Source organism: Sus scrofa, chromosome 14, assembly GCF_054392235.1.
Source record: "Sus scrofa isolate SSC_HxYL_T2T_F1_AM1 chromosome 14, Sscrofa_HxYL_maternal_Yorkshire_Landrace_v2.0, whole genome shotgun sequence".
NCBI lineage: Eukaryota > Metazoa > Chordata > Mammalia > Artiodactyla > Suidae > Sus > Sus scrofa.
Genome location: NC_139396.1, coordinates 150,124,938 through 150,146,361, shown reverse-complemented (window position 1 = coordinate 150,146,361; position 21,424 = coordinate 150,124,938). Strand labels below are relative to the sequence as shown.

At 38.1% G+C, this 21,424-nt stretch overlaps 1 protein-coding gene and 1 long non-coding RNA gene across 2 annotated transcripts in view; one reads left to right on the top strand and one right to left on the bottom strand.

The window, feature by feature from the left end:
- The window catches only part of PDZD8 (PDZ domain containing 8), a 101,692-nt gene that overhangs the window by 15,298 nt on the left and 64,970 nt on the right, over positions 1-21,424 (top strand). Inside the window, exon 2 of the mRNA XM_001927541.5 lies at positions 16,564-16,689. Coding sequence (XP_001927576.2) covers positions 16,564-16,689 — 126 coding nt within the window. The remainder of the gene's footprint in view (positions 1-16,563; positions 16,690-21,424) is intronic.
- On the bottom strand, positions 16,468-20,289 carry LOC146397088 (uncharacterized). Its single transcript, XR_014827067.1, has 3 exons — positions 19,248-20,289; positions 18,451-18,960; positions 16,468-18,388 (listed from the first exon to the last, which is right to left on the bottom strand). It is a non-coding gene; the product is annotated as an uncharacterized LOC146397088 (long non-coding RNA).

The window sequence follows — 21,424 nt, the reverse complement described above, 5'->3', positions numbered from 1 at the left end:
CTGTATATGAAAGTGTTGCATAATTTATAGGTGTGCTAGAATTGCAATTTTTTTTTGTTTACTTCAAGAGAATTACTTTTGTTCCCTGAACAACTCGTTTCTTTTGTTACTTTATCTCTCCTTCTTTCATGCATAGGATATCAGTTAACATTGACTCACCTTTTGAGTCACCAGCTATTGAGTTCTATTTTGAGCTACCAGAAGTCTGTTATCACTCTTGTTCTGCATGTATATAAACCGCTTCAGAAAACTGTGACGCATTTTAGATCTTGGTTATTCTGTGCAGAATTAGCAGTTTGGATAAAAGTGAACCTTTCATATTAGGAAGAGAGCACATGGATGGGTAGAAGGGAAAGTTTTTTAGTAACAGTAGTTGTTATCCTTGTTATTATTAGTTTCATTACTATTTGGGAGTACTTTTTTCTTACTAGGAGTACAGAAATTAAAATCATTTTCCTCAGCATGAACTTTGTCAGCCTAGTGCACACCATGGAATTCCATAAATAGAACAGTTCTTCCTAGGTTTCCTTAAGTTGCTTTCCTAATATATTCAGTTTAATATAAGCCTTAGTTATAAAGCCTAATGATGCAGAGGTAGAAAGGTGATACCTAAGGAAAGGAGGTATACTGACAATTATTTGTTTCCTTCCCCTTGCAAGTTTATATCTTCATAAAGGACACAATTTAAAAAAAAAATCAACTCGTATGATGACTGAAATCATGGCCGTGTGAAATCTGAAGTCCAAGGAAGACAAGCACCTATGACCTTGAACATCGTATGTAGTGACTACTGAGTCCTGAAATGGTTCCTTGTGGAAGGGAGGAAATTTGCTGTCTGATATGTCTCTAGGAGACCAGTCTTCAAATAAAGAGTTTGATAGGAAATATTTCTAGAGCACCTCCTGTGCCAAATGCTTGATGAGAACTTTCTCATCTTAAGAGTAACCCTATAAGAAAGGTGCTAATTATTATTCTTCTTTTACAGATGAAGAGACTGAGGGTCTCAAAGTCAAAGTAGCTTGCCCAGTGTTTCAAAGGTAGTAAGTGTTGAACCTAAAATTCAAAACTCAGTCGTGACTCTAAAACCTGTTTAAAACCTAATTTAAATACTGCTGTAAACTACTTTGTCTAAAAAGTTGAGAAGTGAGGGCTGCTAAGTGCTTTTCATTATTTCATGTAAGCCTTTTAATAGCACTGTGAAATAGGTGTAATTATTATCTTCCTCCTGCGTATGAAGAAATCAAGGCTTAAAATCAAGAGTTTGTGCAAGATCATATTGCTTGCAAAGTTGTAGAATGAGATCCCAAGCTAAGCTGTCTGGCTCAGAGTCTGCTCTTAGCTCCTATTCTGTACTACCTGTCATAGATGTTTCTCCTCCTCAGGCAGCTTCCAATTTAGTTAGGAAGAGCGGTGGTATGGGAGAGCTAGAGAGAGACAGACTTGTAAACAGGGTGATGAGTGGTGTAACAGAATAACGAACTTTCAGAACACAGATGAGGAAGCAGTGACCCGAGTGGGGTTAGAGAGGGGGTGACTTTGAAGGAGAACTTGAATAGTGAAAAGGAGCTTAAGCTTGTGGGCTAGTTACTGGATCCGAGTTAAGTCTCTTAAGAGAAATAGTATGGCTGTGCTAACCTTGCTAAGTGTGCAGGAGCTTGGTGTATGAATGACCTTTTTAATGTAATATCAGTTGAATTGTCTAAGTAAAATTAAAGATTGAAATTTAGGTTCATGGTTTACTGATAAGAAAATTAAGAGTGTTTTGATCCACTTGTGCTTTATTTCTAGTTATATGTTATTTTGCATTAGTGTGCCATTCTTTGCATAAAATGTGTATCATACAAGTTATGGCTAGTAGAGGTTTTGTGATCATATTTAAATGCAGTAGGAGAACTCATTATTTAAAGGACTAGTGAGGTGACTCTGAAGAACAATAAATGAAAATGCATTTTGAAAACAGTCACCATGGACTTATCTAGTTTATATATTTGGTTTAGGAGATTTTGGAGCATATTTATGTTTGCTAGCACCTAATTTAAGACAGCCAAGACTGTCAGACCAAAAGGCAAAAACCACACAGAATTCCCAATTATACCTGCTTGTTCTACTCTCTTCCTTAGGCAGGATGTAGTGCTGTTTGTATCCATGAGCCTGAAATAAGACTGTGGTCTCTGAATGCCTGACTTTAGTTGGTCTCTCTCGGCATATGGAAGTTCCCAGGCTAGTGGTTGAATCAGAGCTGCAGCTGCCTGCCTATGTCACAGCCACAGCAACATGGGATCCAAGCTATGTCTGCAGCCTACACCACAGCTCACAGCAACCCTGGATCCTTAATCCAAGAGCAAGGCCAGGGGTCGAACCCAAATCCTCATGGATACTAGTCAGGTTTGTAGCCCACTGGGCCGCAATGAGAGCTCTGGTTTCTTTATTCTTAAGTAAGCATTAGGGATGAGATGACATTTGAGTTGACTGTTAAGGAGTGGTGTAGCTTTAGATACAGGGAGATGGGGTGGAATACGGTGTAGGTAGAATAGCAAAGGAACAGAATCAGGACATTGTATATCTTTAGGGATTCTGAAGGAAGCCAGTTTAATAAGACTCAAGCATAGAGAAGGAAGAAAAGCAGAATTTGTGTACCTCTTATGTGCTGAGAGCTCTATGAGGTACTTCATTCACTTTGTGAACTCCCTAAATCTTTGTAGTAGTCTTCAAATAAAAGAGGCTTTTGGTTTTGGTTAAAAAAGTAGTCTTTTTTTTTTTTTTTTCTTTTTACCACTGCACTCGCAGCATATGGAAGTTCTCAGGCCAGGGGTCAAATTGGAGCTGGAGCTAGAGCTGCAGCCTACACCTACACCAACTCCAGATCTAAGCTGTATCTGCAACCTATGCTGCAACTTGTGGCAACGCTGGGTCCTTTACCCATTGAGCAAGGCCAGGGATCGAACCTGAATCCTCACAGAGATAATGTCAAGTCCTTAGCCTGCTGAGCCACAATGAGAACTCCAAAAAGTAGTCTTTTTTAAGAAGAGGAAACAAAATCTTAGAAATAAAAAAAAGTCTTAAGTAATCATTGAAAACCTGAACCAAGCTAGTGGGGAACACAGAAAAATAGTAGACCAGACATTTTTAGCAATATAAAGTTGGGGGAGTGGAGGGGTAACTGGTTGGTTGTGAGAAAAAGGAAAAAGGTAACTTTTGCTTTCTAAGACTATGAAATCAGTGGCCAATAACAGAAAACAGGAGAGGAGCAAGTTTGAAGAAAAGATGTTTCATTTGCTTTTGAGCATAAATAAATGGAACTTAAGCAGCGAGAGCAAATGATACTACCATGGAAAGTATAGAGGAGAAAGGAAACAGAGAGAGAACCCAAGTTGTTTTCGTATACAGAACTAACCTTTGAATTCTCCGTTATGGGAAATTTCAGATATACTCAGAAGTTGAGAATAGTTCAGTGAGCCCTTATTATCAGTAACCAGACAACATTAATCTGTATCTTCCCATGCTCCCCTCCCTTGATTATTCTGAGACAAATCTTTAGGAGTTGGGACTATAATCTATGTTTGTATGATTCTTATTTTTGTGTTCTTTACCTTCCTTCCTTGATGAAAACCTCATCTAACCTCTAGCTGAATATTTCTAGAGACAGAAGGCATGCAGTGCATTGAGACAACTTTGTCCTTTTTGACTAGCTCTGATTACTAGAAGGTTTTCCCTTTTGTTGAGCTGAAAAGTCTAGCATATTTATTATTTTGGCAAGGACACAAGAACCCATGCTGAAGTAAAGAGTGGATTTAGACCTCAGAATATTTTTATATTGGGTTCGTAGTAAACCCATTTTCTCTAAAGATCACAGTGTTTGCAAACAGTTTTAGTGCTGCCGTGTGATGGAGATGTCACCAGCTGGCATTCAGGGTGCTTATAGAGCAGTCTTGAAGAAACATCTTAGTCAGAGCAAAAACATATTTTAAGATGTTAAAAAAGATCTTCTCAGATCCACATATGAGAAGAAGGCTTGGCTTCTCTTGTAGGTGTAAAATTTTAAATATGTATTTTTAAAATGGTAGCAAAGTAATGCATATTTTAAATTAAATATGTTTTTTCTTTTAAACATTTATTGAAGTATAACTCATTGCTTACAAAGTGCAGTAATTGTAAAAATCCATTAAATGAACAGAACAAGGAATAGAATATCACCAGCAACTAGGAAGTCCTTCATATGCCACCTTCCCTGCTTTGCCTAAGAGTAACTACTGTCCTGACTTCTACCACCTTTGCTGGGGGGGTGGGGGGGATTGGGTGTTGCCTGTTTTTGAACTTTATATAAATTGAGCCGTAGTATATGCCCTCATTGTTTTTCTAGATTCTTTGGCTCAACAGTATGTTTGTGAGAATAATCCGTGTTATCGTATATAGATGTAATTTGTTCATTGTATTTGCTGTGGTGTATTCCACTAGAATGTACCTCAGTTTATCCCTTCTATTGTTGATGAACAGTTGAATATTACTGTTATTAATGTTTTTATACATGTCTTTCAGGGAGCATTTACACACATTTCTGTTAGATATGTAGGATTGCTGGGTCATAAGTTAAGCATCTTTTCAGGCATACTAGATAATGCCACACACAGTTTTCAAAGTAGTTATAATGCACACTAGCAGTTTCACATCCTTTTCAATGTTTGATAGTTTCTGTCTTTTCATTTGAGTTAACATACGTAATTTAAAAATCAGTATAAACAGAAGGACTTAGAATTAAAATCAGCAGTTACCTCTCTAAACCCTCTACTTTCCTCCCTGACTCTTCAGAAGCAACCATTTGTAACTACTATTTCTGTTATTTTTTTCTGGTATATAATTTTTTTAATTAAGTATAGCTGATTTACAGTGTTGTGTCAATTTATGCTGTATAGGAGAGTGACCCAGTCATACATACATGAACATTCTTTTTCTCATATTATCTTCCATCATGTTCTGTTACAAGAAATTGGGTATAGTTCACTGTGCTATACGGTAGACCTCATTGCTTATCCATTCTAAATGTAATAGTTTGCATCTGCAACCCCAAACTCCCAGTCCATCCCACTTCCTTCCTCTCCCCCTTGACAACCACAAATATGTTTTTATGTCTGTGAGTCTGTTTCTGTTCTGTAGATAGTTTCGTTTGTGCCATATTTTAGATTCGACATATAAATGGTATCATACGGTATCTGTCTTTCTCTTTTTGACTTCAGTTAGTATGAAAATCTCTAGTTGAAACTATTTCTGTTTTTAACAGCTTTTAAGAGGCAGTGATTAATAACTCAGAAGCCAGACTGCTTGGATTCTTTTTTTAGCTCTACCACTTATTGTGTAACCATGAGCAAGTTATTTAACTTCTGTGTCTCAGTTTCCTCATCTACAAAATGGGGATTCAGTATAGTACCTAAACGTAATGACTTTTACATGGTAAGTACTGAGTAAATGTTAGCTACGCTAATTGTGATGTTACCTCTGTATTGCTTTGCAAAGTCATGCAGCTATCCTGATCCAACAACTTTAGACACTGTCTGTTGATTGAGTTCCTACTAGGATAGATGAAGATTTAGCTAGGTGCCACCCTTTTTCACCTTCCCTTCTGGAGAAGTGGGTAAAGTCCCAGTCTGGTTATGTCACTATTTTCAATTCATTCATTGAACTACATTCTCATTTATATATATAATCGATAACATTTATGTTCTCTTCAGTGTTCAGTCTTCCTTGAATGGAGTATTTACATTATCATTAGGTCTATTCAATTTTTTGTTTTTGTTTTGTTTTGTTTTTTTGTCTTTTTGACATTTCTTGGGCCACTTCCATGGCATATGGGAGGTTCCCAGGCTAGGGGTCTAATCGGAGCTGTAGCTGCCAGCCTACGCCAGAGCCACAGCAACGTGGGATCCGAACTGCATCTGCGACCTACACCACAGCTCACGGCAATGCCGGATTGTTAACCCACTGAGCAAGGGCAGGGATCGAACCTGCAACCTCATGGTTCCTAGTTGGATTCGTTAACCACTGCGCCACGATGGGAACTCCCTATTCAGTTTTTTAAATTGCAGCACCACCTAATATGCAGGTTTATGTTTTCTTCTCTACATCCCAGTTTGAAGATCTTTTGTGCCACTCAAAGCATATTGCTTCCTAGAGTCACGTTTGAAGTCTTCTCTACTGTCTAACCAAATTGCCTTAACCAAATCTTTAAGATGTAATTGAAAAATGAACCTCTTCCTTCTCATTTCTTCTGCCTTGTCTATTCATTCTCTATTTCCTGGAGATCACTTCTTGGAGCTTTCATCACCTGCCCCAAACTGGACTTCTCTGTTTGCCACGCCCCTGTCATCTGGATTTAGGAAATCATTGCTTCCTTGACTTGGATCTACTGATTTATGCCCTCATTTTGCTGGCGTATATCTTCTTCATGCAGCTGTTTAATAAAGCATGCAGTCTCCAGCAAGACTCTGTTCTCTCTGAACCTGTTATGTGAAATGGGGAAATGATTTGCAACTGTGCCTCACCATGTCCCTGAGGATCAAGCGGAGTAATGTATTGGAAACCATGACCATCCTTGTCAGGTACCTCCAGACCAGGTTTAGAGCATGTATCCCAGCAGAAAACAGAATGGTAATCAAATCAGCCTCAGGAACTATAGACCAGGCTTTGGAGTTATATTTGAGTTCATTTACGGACAAAATTGTGACCCCAAAATGTTGAAGCCCCAACTCTCAATATAACTGTATTTGAGATACTAGGGCCTTTAAGGAGGTAATTAAAGTTAAATGAGGTCAAAAGGGTGGATCTAATCCAATAGGATTGGTGTCCTTAAAAGAAAAGGAAGAGTATGTATGCAGGAAAAAAAAGCCAGGAGAGGATGCAGCAAGAAGGTGGCTGTTTGCAGGCGACGAGAGAGGCCTTACCAGAAACCAGTCCTGGCACCTTGATCTTAGACTTCCACTGTGAGAAAATAAATTTCTGTTTTTTAAGCTACCTAGTCTGTGGTATTCTGTTATGACAGTGCCGGCAGACTAATACAGGTTCCAATTCTGGCTGCAATGTATACTATTTGTGAGACCTCTAAGACTGTTTCCTTATGTACAGTGTGCTAATGCCTAGAGACTTGGCACACCACTGAAATAATCCAAAAAGGGGATTAAGTGAGCAAATAGATGCTTTATACAGTCAGCATCTGGTATGGTAACCATTCAATAAATTTTGGCTTTTCATAAGCCTTAAAAGGTGCTATAAATTGTTTTAATGGAGATGTGTCATTTATGGTTTTGCTTCTAAAATTGGATAATTCTAACCAAACATTTACATATCAAAGCAATGACAAGAGCAGTTATTTTTGGGTAACTGAGCTTTATTGAGATATAATTCATACTACATACAGTTTACCTAATTAAAGCTTACAACTCAGTGGTTTTTAATGTATTCACAGATATTTACAACTATCACCACAGTCAATTTTAGAACTTTTTTTTTTTTTTTTTTTGGCTATTTTTGGGCCACACCCGCAGCATGTGGAGGTTCCCAGGCTAGGGGTCGAATCAGAGCTGTAGCCACTGGCCTGCACCACAGCCACAGCAACTCGGCATCTGAGCTGCGTCTTCAACCTACACCACAGCTCACGGGAACATCAGATCCTTAACCCACTGAGCGAGGCCAGGAATCAAACCTTTGTCCTCATGGATGCTAGTCAGATTTATTTACCGCTGAGCCAGGAAGGGAACTCCTAGAACATTTTTACCACCTCAGAAACAAAATCCCATACCCTTGAACCCATCATTCTCCTAACTCACCTACCACCCCCAACCCTAAGCAAACTTTCTGTCTCTGTAGGTTTCTCTATTCTGGATTGTCGTATGAATGAAATCTCGTAATCTCATAATTTGTGGCTTTGGGGCTTATTAGCTACCTCTTTATAAATTTTTTCGCTCTTCTTTCTTTCCTCCTCTCCTCTCCCCTCCTCCTGGCATTCCTATTATGTGTAAGTTGGTATACTTAGTGGTATCATTTCTCTAAGGCTCAGTTTATTTTTCTTCATTTCCCCCTCCCTTTGCCTTGTATAACCTCTGTTCCTCTGTATTCAAATCACTCCTTTTTTTTTTCTTCTGTCAGTTCGTATCAACTGTTCAGAGCCCTTTTGGTAAATTTTAAAATTTCACTGTACTTTAAGTTTTCTTGTACTTTTCAACTCCAGAGTTCCTGGTTGTTGTTGTTTTTTTTTTTTAATATTTCTATGTATATATTCATTGATATTACATATTTAATGTGACATTGTCCTAATACCTCCCTTTTTAAATCATGCTTTGAAAATTCTTTTGTGGCCATATTTATAAGGGCTGTTTTGAAGTCTTTTACTGTTAAATCCAACACCTGGTCGCTTGAACTGGCAGTTTGTGTTGCCTGCTTTCTTTCTGCTTTATGGATCATGTTTCCTGTTTCTTTGTAGACCTCATAATTTTTTTGTTGGAAACCAAATATTTATATAATATATTGTAGTAACTAGACACTGATCCCCCTCTCCCAAGGGCTTATTATGTTTTTGTTTTTTAGTGATTTGCCTGGATTATTTCAGTAGAGTGTTAAGTCTCTGGCATTGTGCGTATTTTTTTCAACAACGCCCTGGGGCATTGTTCTACAGAGTAATCCAATCAAAGTGTGGCTCCTTTTTTGTTAATTTAATTTTTAATTTTTATTTTATTTTGGCATATACTTGATTTACAGTGTTGTGTTAGTTTCAGGTGTACAGCAAAGTGATTTAGTTATACACACACACACCCACACACACATACATGCATTCTTTTCCCATATTACAGAATTACAGGTTATTGCAGAATATTGAGTAGAGTTTCCTGTGCTATATAGTAGGTCCTTGTTGATTATCTGTTTTATATATAGCAGTGTGTATATGTTAATCCCAAACTCCTAATTCATTCCTCCCCCCTACCTTTTCCCCTTTGGTAAGAATAAACTTTTGAAGTCTGTGAGTCTGTTTTTATGTTGTAAGTAGGATCATTTGTATCATTTCTTTTAGATTCCACATGTAAGTAATATCATATATCTGTCTTTCTCTGACTTATTTCACTTAGTATAATAATCTCTAGGTCTTTCATGTTGCTGCAAATGGCATTATTCTTTTTTATGGCTGAGAACTATTCTGTTAAATAAATATATACCACAACTTCTTTATCCATTCAGCCGTCTGTTGATGGACACTTAGGATGCTTCCGTGTCTTGGGTGTTGTAAATAGTGCTGCTATGAACATTAGGGGTGCAGGTATCTTTTCGAATTATAGTTTTGTCCAGGTATATGCCCAAGAATGGGATTACTGGATCACAAGGGAACTCTGGTTTTTTGAGGAACCTCCATACTATTCTCCATAGTGGGTGCACCAGTTTACATTCTCACCAACAGTGTAGGAGGATTCCCTTTTCTCCATACCCTCTTTAGCATTTGTTACTTATACACTTTTTAATGATAGGCATTTTGGGTGATGTGAGGTAGTACCTCATAATTTTGATTTGCATTTCTCTAATTAGTGATGTTGAACATCTTTTTATGTGTTTTTTGGCCATTTGTCTTCGGCAAAATGTCTGTAGATCTTCTGCCCATTTTTTGTTTGGGTTATTTGTTTTTCAATATTGAGCTGCATGAACTCTTTGTATATTTTGGAGATTAATCCTTTGTTGGTACTTTGTTTGCAGATATTTTAGCTAGATCCCACTTATTTATTTTTGTTTTTATTTTCATTACTCTGGGATACTGCTGCGATTTATGTCGAAGAGTATTCTACCTACATTTCCTCTAAGAGTTTTATAGTATCTGGTCTTACATTTAAGTCTTTAATTCATTTGGAGTTTATTTTTATGTGTGGTGTTAGAGAATGTTCTAATTTCATTCTTTTACATGTAGCTGTCCAATTTTCCCAGCACCACTTATTAAAGGGACTGTCTTTTCTCCATTGTGTATTCTGAGCCTCCTTTGTCATAGATTAACTGACCATAGGTGTGTGGGTTTATTTCTGGGTTTTCTATCCATTTATTGATCTATATTTCTGTTTTCATGCCAGTATCATACTGTTTTGATGACTGTAGCTTTGTAATATAGCCCAAAGTCAGGGGACTGGATTCCTCCAGGTCCATTTTTCGTTCTCAGGATTGCTTTAGCTATTCAGGGTCTTTAGTGTTACCATACAAATTTAAAATGTTTTTGTTCTAGTTCTGTGGAAAATGCTGTTGGTAACTTAATAGGGATTGCATTGAATGTGTAAATTTCTTTGGATGGTATACTCACTTTAACAGAATTGATTCTTCCAGTCCAAGAATATGGTATATCTTTCCATCTGTTTGTGTCATCTTCAATTTCTTTCATCAGAGTCTTATAGTTTTCAGAGTACAGGGCTTTTACCTACTTAGGTAGGTTTATTCCTAGGCATTTTTTTTTCTTTTTGATGTTTGATATTTGTTCTGATCCCAGGAGAGCTCCTCCCATCTGTCTTATTTACTAATTCTCTGCTGCAAACTAGGAAGCCTTTATTGTGGGCTCTATCTTCATTAAATCCGTGACTCTCCTCCCATTGGCCTTTCATCACAACCTCCATTGTTCCTGAAAACACCCTTAAGTTTGAGCTTCATATTCTATTGTAAATGTAGCTAATTCCCTTTGGGAAGAGTTTAGGAGCTATTTTATGCCCTCCTTTCCCTTTCCTTCTCCCTCAGCAAAATCTTTGAGCAGGGCTCTGGAGCTAGGGATGGGGACAATGGCCAGCTTCGCTGTGAGTGACTCTCCCACTCTAGCTGTTGGATGCTAGATAGAGGTGGAATGAGGGCTGGCAGCAGCCTGAGATCCTCTTGGCTTGCCTCTCATAGAACCACTGTGTCATGAGCTGGGGCAAGGATAGTCAAGGCCCCAGTATTCTTAGTGTGCTATGCCCAAGGTAGAGTCCCTGTTCCACAAGTGAGACTGGGCAAAGAAAGGCACTCCCCAATCTCTTGATCACCCTTGCCAGGATTTTATCCTAGTAGTAGGTAGCTGAGGGCCAGATGAGAAACATTCATACCCTCCTCTTCCAAGGAGGAAAACACTCTGACAGGGAGCTGGGGGGGCCAGACAGACTGTGTTCTTGGTTTCTGCAGTCCCCAGTGGAATCTCCTCCTTGTTGAGCCTGCTGGAGGAAGCATTCTTGGCTCCAACACCAGAGTCTCACCTTTCTTACCATATTTCTGTTTATTTTCTCTTTCTTTCCTTCTTTCTTTTCTTTCTTTTTCTTTCTTTCTTTCTTGCTGGCCACCCGCTTGGCATATGGAAGTTCCCAGGCCACGGATCAAATGTGAGCTGGAGGTACGACCTATGCCACAACTGCAGCAGTGGTAGATCCCTAACCCCCTGTACCATGGTGGGAACTCCATTTTCTTTATTTGCTATTTGCCCTTAGGACCATTTCTAGGGCCTTTAATTTTTGTTTTAATTTTTGTTTTAATAATTTCACCAATTTCACTGGGCAGCAGGTCAGTGGAGTATTGTGCTGTCATTTATATAAGAGGAAGTACAGGCAGCTTGTAAAAGAAGCCTAGTTTTCTGGGAACTGAAGTGAGGAAACAGTGACATTTTTAAGTTGATAGGAGATAAAAGCTAATGAATTCTAAGGAAGGATTTTGTGGTAGGATGGGAAGATAAAAGGAAGGGATAGAAGTAACCTGCTATCAAGTTTGGATTCCTTTATGGATTTGGGATACTTTAAGGGTTGCACTAAAAGTTTTGAAAACAAAATGTTCTTAGAGAATGTGAATGTGTAGATTCTGTTTATTAGCTTGCCGAACAAGTAGCTTTATCCCACTGTTTAATGTGTTATCTTTATCTTTTTATTTTTGTCTTTTAAGAGTTTCACCCACAGCATATGGAAGTTTGCAGGCTGTGGGTCGAATCGGAGCTGTAGCTGCCTGCCTATGCCACAGCCACAGCAATTCGGGATCCGAGCTGCATCTTCTACTTATACCACAGCTCCTGACAACATTGGATCCTTAACCCACTGAGCAAGGCCAGGGATCGAACCTGCGTCCTCATGGATACTGGTTGGGTTTGTTAACCACTGAGCTATGATGGGAATTCCTAATGTGTTATTTTTAAATGAAATACATTTTTCTGATTTTAGTTTATTTTTGTGTGTGAATCTCTTAGCAAACCCCTTAGAAGCATTAATAAACCCAAATTAGATTCTACTATTTATAACATTGAAGCCACATACCTGTGAGAAAACTTTTTATTGAATTTTAGCTGTCTACTTGACAAGAAAAGTTGATTCATAGAGCAACTGTGATTTGGCAAACTTGGATTATAATATTCAAAGTTACTAATGTATATAATGCTCTTTATGTTTTTTTTAATAGAGTGACAGAGTTACATGTTCTTTAGGAGCCATAAGGCTTGTTTATTAAAAAAAACTCTCAGCTACAACATTGTATTAACATGATAGATGTAATTTCTAACCTTTTTTCCTCTCAAAAATTTGGTGCCATTCTGTCTGAATCAAATGATTTCAAAGGAAGCTAAGAAAATGAAGAGGGCTTTCCGTTTTCCATCTATTTCAGAAGCAAGAGAAAAGCACTGAACATTATCTGTATATCTTCTTACCTTTCCCTAAAAAGTTTTTTCTTTAATCCCGTTCATTGAGAAATCATAAAATAGTATTCTTCTCCTCCATCAATATCTTTAAGTTGTGGGCTATTCATATTTTCCAAATGTTTATTTTTAATGTTGAATTTTTATATACCAGATCAACACATACTTTAGTCCTGATAGTATGTGTAAGGGTACAGACAGTTGTGGAATCGGGTCACATTTGAGATTTTAAGGCATAAATGCTCAGCAATTTGACTTCAAGCTAAAGAATGATAGCAGTGCGTGTGGTCTGCTACTGTCTAGGACCTAAAGCTGATTACAGTAAGTATTTAGGATTTGGGTAGACTTTGAGGGGTGGGGGAAACTTCCAGTTGGTACAAAAGACTTGAAAGCAGGAATCTGTGCAGTATATTCTAGGTATGTTGGGGTGACTATGCTTCCTAGATTGGAAAGTTTCTAATAAAGGAAAATAGCATCGGAAAGATTGATAGACCCCCAGTGTGAAACCAAGAACTTTTTTTTAGGGCCACACCTGTGGCATTTGGAGGTTCCTGGGCTACGGGTCAAATTGGAGCTGCAGCTGCTGGTCTAAATCACAGCCACAGCAATGTGGGATCGGAGCTGTGTCTGTGACCTGCACCACAGCTCACGACGACGACAGATCCTTAACCCACTGAGCAAGGTCAGGGATTTAACCCACATCCTCATGGATACTAGTTCGCGTTTGTTACCACTGAACCACAAGAGGAACTCCATAGAACTCTTTTATGGTGTGTGGTTAGTGAGAAAGCATTAAAGCTTTTTGAGCAGACGAATATGTCTAGTGACAGTGTGCAGGATTAATTGAAAACTATAGGCCCTTAAGCCCAATTGTCTTTCATTTTCTTTGTCCTTTGCTTTAATAGATTGAAGATTAGGAGTTCCCGTCATGGCTTAATGGAAACGAATCTGACTAGCATCCATGAGGATGCAGATTCAATCCATGGCCTTGCTCAGTGGATTAAGGATCTGGCGTTGCCAGGAGCTGTGGTGTAGGCCACAGACACGGCTTGGATCCCACATTGTGGGTATAGGCCAGCAGCCACATCTCCAATTGGAACCCTAGCCTGGGAACCTCTGTGTGCTGCAGATGCAGCCCTAAAAAGATCAAAAAGGAAAAAAAAAAGGACTAAAGATTATACACAGATTATGTTTCAGATTAAAGTTTTTTAACTCCTACAGTTTATAACTTGCCATGAGCTTCTCCATAAAAAACAAGGGTGCTAACAGCACATAAAGGCCTGAATAGGAGTTCTTGTCATAGCTCAGTGGTTAACAAACCTGATTAGTATCCATGAGGATGCTGGTTCAATCCCTGGCCTCGTTCGGGGGTTAAGGATCTGGCTATGAGCTGTGGTATAGGTCGCAGACACAGCTCAGATCCCATGTTGCTGTAGGTCGGGTGTAGGCTTGCAACTGCAGCTCCAATTGGACCCCTAGCCTGTGAACCTCCGTATGCTTAGGGTGCAGCCCTAAAAATAAAAACAATAATAAAAAAAAAAAGTCCTGAGTAATTCATGGGTAAATGAAATGCTACATAGTTTGGGCTTGATGAAGTGAAACTAGCTTGAGTTCTGGTTATACCACTCACGGTGTAATGTCACACAAATTCTTTAACCTTTCTAACCCTCATCTGGAGAGGAAAGTTAGTAATATTACCCACTCAGGATTGTGAGCATTGAATAAGATATAAAGCCTGTAATGCTCTTAGCAAACAAACGCTCTTAGTAAACATCTCTGATAAATACCTTTGCTGCTGCTTTTGCTGCTGTTATTTATCATTATCATGTACTAATCACTATCCAGTTATATTATTTCCATGGAACAATCCATTCTTTTTTCGGGGGGAGGCTTTTTAGGGCTTCACCCATGGCATATAGAGGTTCCCAAGCTAGGGGTCCAATCAGAGCTGTAGCTGCTGGCCTGCTCCACAGCTCGCGGCAATGCCAGATCCTTAACCCATTGAACAAGGCCAGGGTTTGAACCTGCAACCTCATGGTTCCTAGTTGGATTCATTTCCACTGTACCACAATGGGAACTCCTGCATTCTTTTTTTTTTTTTTAATTTATTATAGTTGATTTACAATGTTCTGTCTGCTACAGCACAGTGACCCAGCTGTACATTTATATACATTCTTTTTTCACATCATCCTCCATCATGTTCTATTACAAGTGATTAGATATAGTTCCCTATGCTATACAGCAAGATCTCATTGTTTATCCACCCCAAATGCAATAGTTTGCAACTACTAACCGCAAACTCCTCATCCATCCCTCTTCCTCTCCTGTCCCCTTTAGCAACCACAAGTCTGTTCTCCATATATCCATGAGTTTGTTTCTGTTCTGTAGGTAGATTCATTTGTGCCGTATTTTAAATTCCACATATGTGATATCATACAGTATTTGTCTCTGTCTTTCTGACTTATTTCTCTTAGTGTAAGAATCTCTAGTTGCATCCATGTTGCTGTAAATAGCATTATTTGCTCTTTTTATGGCTGAGTAGTATTCCACTGAATATATGTACCACATCTTATTCCATTCATCTGTCCCTGGACATTTAGGTTGCTTCCATGTCTTGGCTGTTATAAATAGTGCTGCCATGAACATAGGGATGCATGTATTTTTTTTTGTTTTTGAATTGTAGTTATGTCTGGATATATGCCCAGGGGTGGGATTGCTAGATCATATGGTAGTTCTATATTTAGTTTCCTGAGGAATCTCCATACTGTTTTCCATAGTGGTTGTACCAATTTACATTCCTACCAGCAGTGCAGGAGGGTTCCTTTTGCTCCACACCCTCTCTAGCATTTGTTACTTGTAGCCTTATTAGTGATGCCATTCTGACCAGTGTGAGGCAGCACCTCATTGTGGTTTTGCTTTGCATTTCTCTAATAATTAGTGATGTTGAGCATTTTTTCATGTGCCTGCTGGCCATCCATATGTCTTCTTTGGAGAAATGTCTCTTTAGGTCTTCTGCCCATTTTTCAGTTGGGTTTTTTGATTTCTTGCTCTTGGGTTGTATGAATTGTTTGTATTTTTTGGAGATTAGTCCCTTGTTTTTTGCTTCATTTGAAGGTATTTTTTCCTATTCAGTAGGTTGTTTTTTCATTTTGTTTATGGTTTCCTTTGCTGTGCAAAAAAAGCTTTTAAGTTTGATTAGGTCTCATTGGTTTATTTTTGTTTTCATTTCTATTGCTTTGGGAGACTGACCTGAGAAAACATCTGTAATGTTGATGTCATAGAATGTTTTGCTGATGTTCCCTTCTAGGAGTTTTGTGGTATCTTATGTTTACGTCTTTAAGCCATTTTGAGTTTATTTTTGTGCATGGTGTGAGGATGTGTTCTAGTTTCATTGGTTTACATGCAGCTGTCCAGTTTTTCCAGCAGCATTTATTGAAAAGACTGTCTTATTCCCATTTTGTATTTTACCTCCCTTGCTGAAGATTAATTGACCATAGTTGTCTGGGTTTATTTCTGGGTTCTCTCCTCTGTTCCGTTGGTCTTTATGTCTTTTTCCATACCAGGGATCAGTGCATTCTTAATTTTCATCATTTACTGTAGGAACACTCTTCCCATCTGGTCCAGAAAGAATCTCTGTCCTGCTGCACCCAAGTTTTAGGACCTACTTGGTGGGCTCTAGATGTTCTTTTTCTTTGTTATAGGTGTTCTGCCTTGTCAATGAGAGTATGCCAAAAATAACAGGAGATCTGGGTACCACAGAAGGCACCATTTGCTGCCAGTTATGGGGGAATATATTAAGTTTTGGTTTTGTAGAGTGCATGCAGTATTAGGTATTTGTTTTGGGTTGTTTTCCTACAGCTAGGTTTTGTTATTATGCTTTAAATGTTTATTATTCAGAAACTTAGACTTATCTTTACTTTTGTCAGGTTTAAGCCATTTTTCCCATTCCAAACCTTGAAAGGATTTGAAGAAGAGGAAGAAGAGCATATCCATATACAACAGTGGGCACTTACTGAAGGCCGCCTTAAAGTTACATTGCTAGAATGTAGCAGGTATGTTCTTTGTTTTGTCATCACTACATTATGGGAAAGAAAGTACAGTGAAAATGTATCTGAGCAGTATTTGTGTTTATTCCCTCTCTGTGTTAACTTACATTATATTATCTGTAAATTTTTTAAACATAAATTTTATAAAACTAGTCCTTTTCAACTTGTAAAAGATATAAACTGTATTTTAGAAAGCATTCTAATGGGGGAGGGGGATCATTTATTCTGCAGTAATTTCCAAACTTTTTAGATGCATAATGCTCTATTGGCATATTTCTTATTAGCAGTTCATAGCATAACAGTTTTCAGAATTGTTTGTAGTAATTGAAAATACACTGGAAAGTTGTAAAACCAAACCTGTAAACATACCCCTGTGATTCTTAACATTTTAGAGCTGGAAGAGAATCCTAGAAGTAATCTTGCCCGGCTTCTTTACTTTATTTTTCCAGCCCTATAGTCTAAGCTGTGTTCATATTTTGCTTAACTACTTTCTACATTAAGCTTCCTTACTTATCTCCTAACACTGGTTACATATAACAATCAGAATGAGCTTTTCACAATGCATATCTTATTGTTACTTTCCTACTTAAAACTCTTTAATGCCTTCCCCATTACTCAGAATTATAGACCCAAATCTTTTCCATAGCCTGCCTTCCTATCTTTACTTCTCTAGATTCTTCCCCCACCCTCCCCTCACTCAAGCCTTCCTAAGAGAAGAGGTTAACAGACTTTTTCTCTGAAGGGCCAGATTGTAAAATATTTTAGGCTTTATGATTCACATGGTCTCTGTTGCAACTACTCAACTCTGCCTTGTGGTATGAAAGCAGTCATAGACAATAAGTAAATGAATAGACATGGCATTGCTCTATGCCCTTAAAACTTTATATATGGATTTCATAATTATCATCTGCTGTAAAATTCTCCTTTTGATTTTTTTTTCAACCATTAAAAAATACAAAAACATTGATGGCCCACAAGCTATACAAAAGCAAGCAGTGGACTGAATTTGGCCCATGGACCATAGTTCATCATTCCTTGCCTTAGATATTTTAAAGTGTTAAACTCCTTGTGTTGACTCTACTATTTTCCCAACTGAAGGTTCTATCCTATTTTCTTTTCCTTGAAACCAGCCTTTCTCCTTTCACCTTTAAAGCTACTTCCTTAATGTATCTCCTGACATATTAACTACAAATATACTATCCTTATGCTACATTTCTCTTGCCATTTATTTAATAATCACTCTATTTTTATTTCCAGCCCATAATAAAAATAATTGCTTGAGTCCAGAGGTTTTATTTTTATACCTAATGTATTTGTATCCTTGCTAATAATTAGTTTAATTTAGAGAATACTAATAGTATGATAAATGTTTGTCTTGGAGTAAATCAACATTGTGCACCATTATGTCATTATGTCAAGAAGTCTAGTTTAAATGGAATTCTTTTATCACAGAAAGACTAAATATGCTGTATATTTTGTAAAAGGGACTGCAATATACAGTAAGATGATATGTACAATAAAAATATGGCTCTACACAAGTCTGAGCTTGAGGTAGCTAAGCCAATATGCTATGATAAGTATGAGAACTAAATTTACAATTATAATTTAGGTTTGTCATATTAAAACATTTGGAAGGATCTTTCAAGTGGCCTGTGTCTAAGGTAATTTTTGATTGATTTCAGTGAATTTTCACAGGCATCAAAACCTGTGGCCTGTGTCTAAGGTAATTTTTGATTGATTTCAGTGAATTTTCACAGGCATCAAAACCATACCATTGGATTCTCTTTTCTAAAATAATTACAGCAAGTTGTAAACGTTTGAAAGGCACCTTCGGACAAAATTTCTTGACTCTCCTGTTCTTAACTCCTATCTACCTATTTACCCACCCATCCCCAAACCTGCAAAGATAGCCTTAAAGGTGATTCATTGATTGATTCATTGAACAGATATTTGTTTAATACAGTGTATATGATGTGTAATAGGTACTGTGCTGGGAACTTCAAAAAACTAATTTTTTTGCCTTAGTGTTGCTGGTGGCATTATGGTTTGGTTGTTTGTCCATTGCTTGTGGCTTTTTAACCACTAGCTGTTGTCACCTTTGCTCACAGTTCTCTTGCTTTACCTAAGGTACTGCTCACTTAAAGCATTGCTGTCAGCCTTTAACCCAAGACTGCATGAAGGCATTGAGAGAGTGTAGTCAGGCATCATTGAGGTCCTGTTGAATTGAGATAAATGGTACAAAGAAAAATATTATAATTTTTCAAGTATTTTATCCTACTTTTTTTTTTTTTTTTGTCTTTTGTTGTTGTTGTTATTGTTGCTATTTCTTGGGCCGCTCCCGCGGCATATGGAGGTTCCCAGGCTAGGGGTTGAATCGGAGCTGTAGCTGCCAGCCTACGCCAGCGCCACAGCAACGCGGGATCCGAGCCGCGTCTGCAACCTACACCACAGCTCACGGCAACGCCGGATCGTTAACCCACTGAGCAAGGGCAGGGATCGAACCCGCAACCTCATGGTTCCTAGTCGGATTCGTTAACCACTGCGCCACGACGGGAACTCCCTACTTTATTTTTAATAAGGAAGTGTATAATGAATTTCTAAAACTGTGCTATATCATGAGTTGAAGTTCCCCATGTTAGTAGCATTTAGACATGCAAACATGCATATTTCTCCTGCTTGAATGAGATTTAAACATGTCCAAGTTGTTGTAATGTCATATGGATCATTTAGTGATGTTATAGTTTAAGCTTGATATTCTTATAAATGTTTATTTTTTAGAACTAAACGTTGAATAAGTTAAAAAGAATGTAACTTTAATAATTTTTTCCCCAAATCCATGAAATAGAACATCATACTCATCATTCACAGACAACAGTGGTTCTGTAGTTAGGATGTCTTTCTATCTAACTATCTATCAATCTATCTATCTATTATTTTTACTTTTTAGGGCCTCATTTGCAGCATATGGAAGTTTTCAGGCCAGGAGTCAAATCAGAGCTGAAGCTGCCCTTGAACGCCACAGCCACAGCAATGAAGGATCTCAGCTGCATCTGCAACCTACACCACAGCTCATGACAACACCAGATCCTTAACCCATTGAGCAGGGCCAGGGATCGAACCCACATCCTCATGGATACTAAGCGAGTTCCATTACCGCTGAGCCATGACAGGAACACTTTTATTTTTTAAACCGTTATTTTGAAATAATAAAATGGTTCTATGTGAGGATTCTTTCTTTTTTAACTGCTTATTTTGAAGTAATTTCAGACTTTCAGAAAGGTCTGTGTGAAGATTTTTATCACACCTAGCTTTTGTAAGGCTCTTAAAAGTGAATTTTGCCAGTGAGGAAACAAGTTAGAGGTATCCATAGACAACTGGTTACTGAAAATACTGGAGTGGTTGTACAACTAGAAGCTTCAGGCATCAGAAGGCAACATGAAGGGGAAATAAAACTGGCTTTGAGTTAGAAAGTGCTATGTTCAAGAGTTCCCTGGTGGCCTAGTGGTTAAGGATTCCGTGTTGTTGCTGCTGTGGCTCAGATTCCATCCTGGCCAGGAACTTCCACATGCCATGCCACGGGTACAACCAAAAAAAAGAAAAAGAAAAGGTGCTGTGTTCACATTCTAGCTGTGTTATGTGTTCTCAGGCAAGTTACACATCTGCAAAAATGGGCAAGGGTACTGCTACACTGCTGGTGATTGTGATCAGAGATAGGTAAATAAACCATAGTGCCTACCACATAGTAAGGCTTCAATAGATGTGGCTTCTATTAGTATGCCTTAATGAAATCGTTATAGTATTTATCAAGAAGACAACAAATCTTTAAACAAAACTGTGGCCTTATTTGCATATTTGGTTGTAAGAACTGAAATGTGAATTTTTTTAATTTGAGAGTGTCTCACATTGCAAAGGGAAGTTCTTTTCTAAGTATATGAAATGTAGTTTTGCATTTCCCAAAAAAAGCTTGTGAATGGAAAAACAATTTTTTTTGGAAAACTTGGTTCTAACACTTCGCTTTTATCAAATTTTTAAAAGATGCTATTATTCTGAATAGTTGCTTGTTTTTGGTATTGATTATAGCTGGCTTTCTAACCACCAAAAATCTCAGTTGCTATTTATAGTATTTATAGTACTGCTATTAAGAGACTAAATTATTTCACATTAGTGTTACAATCATATTAAGATTATTATTTCTGAATTTATAATTTATAGTCAATCTTCTTAAAGGATTTTAGGTATTTTGCCCATTTGCAGTTAAATACAAAATGAATTAGATTAAAAAATCCATGTAGAAAAGATCAATTTTCTAGCAGCAAAGGAAACTTAGCTTTTATTTCTTCTCTTTTTTTTTTTTTTGCTTTTTTAGGGCCGCACCCACAGCATATGGAGGTTCCCAGGCTAGGGGTCTAATCAGAGCTGCAGCTGCTGGCCTACGCCACAGCCACAGCCACAGCCACAGCAATGCCAGATCAGAGCTGTGTCTGCGACCTATACTGCAGCTCACGGTGATGCCAGGTCCTTAACCCATTGAGCAAGGCCAGGGATCGAACCCACAACCTCGTGGTTCCTAGTCGGATTTGTTTCCACTGTGCCACAACAGGAACTCCAGCTTTTATTTTTTGATAAACCGTTTCAGGGGAAAGGAAATGCTGAGTCAGATTGTGGGAGGGATTTGTCCTCTATGTAAAAGACATTGAATAATGTAATGGATACCCCTTCTCACCTCTTCTTATCTCTCTTC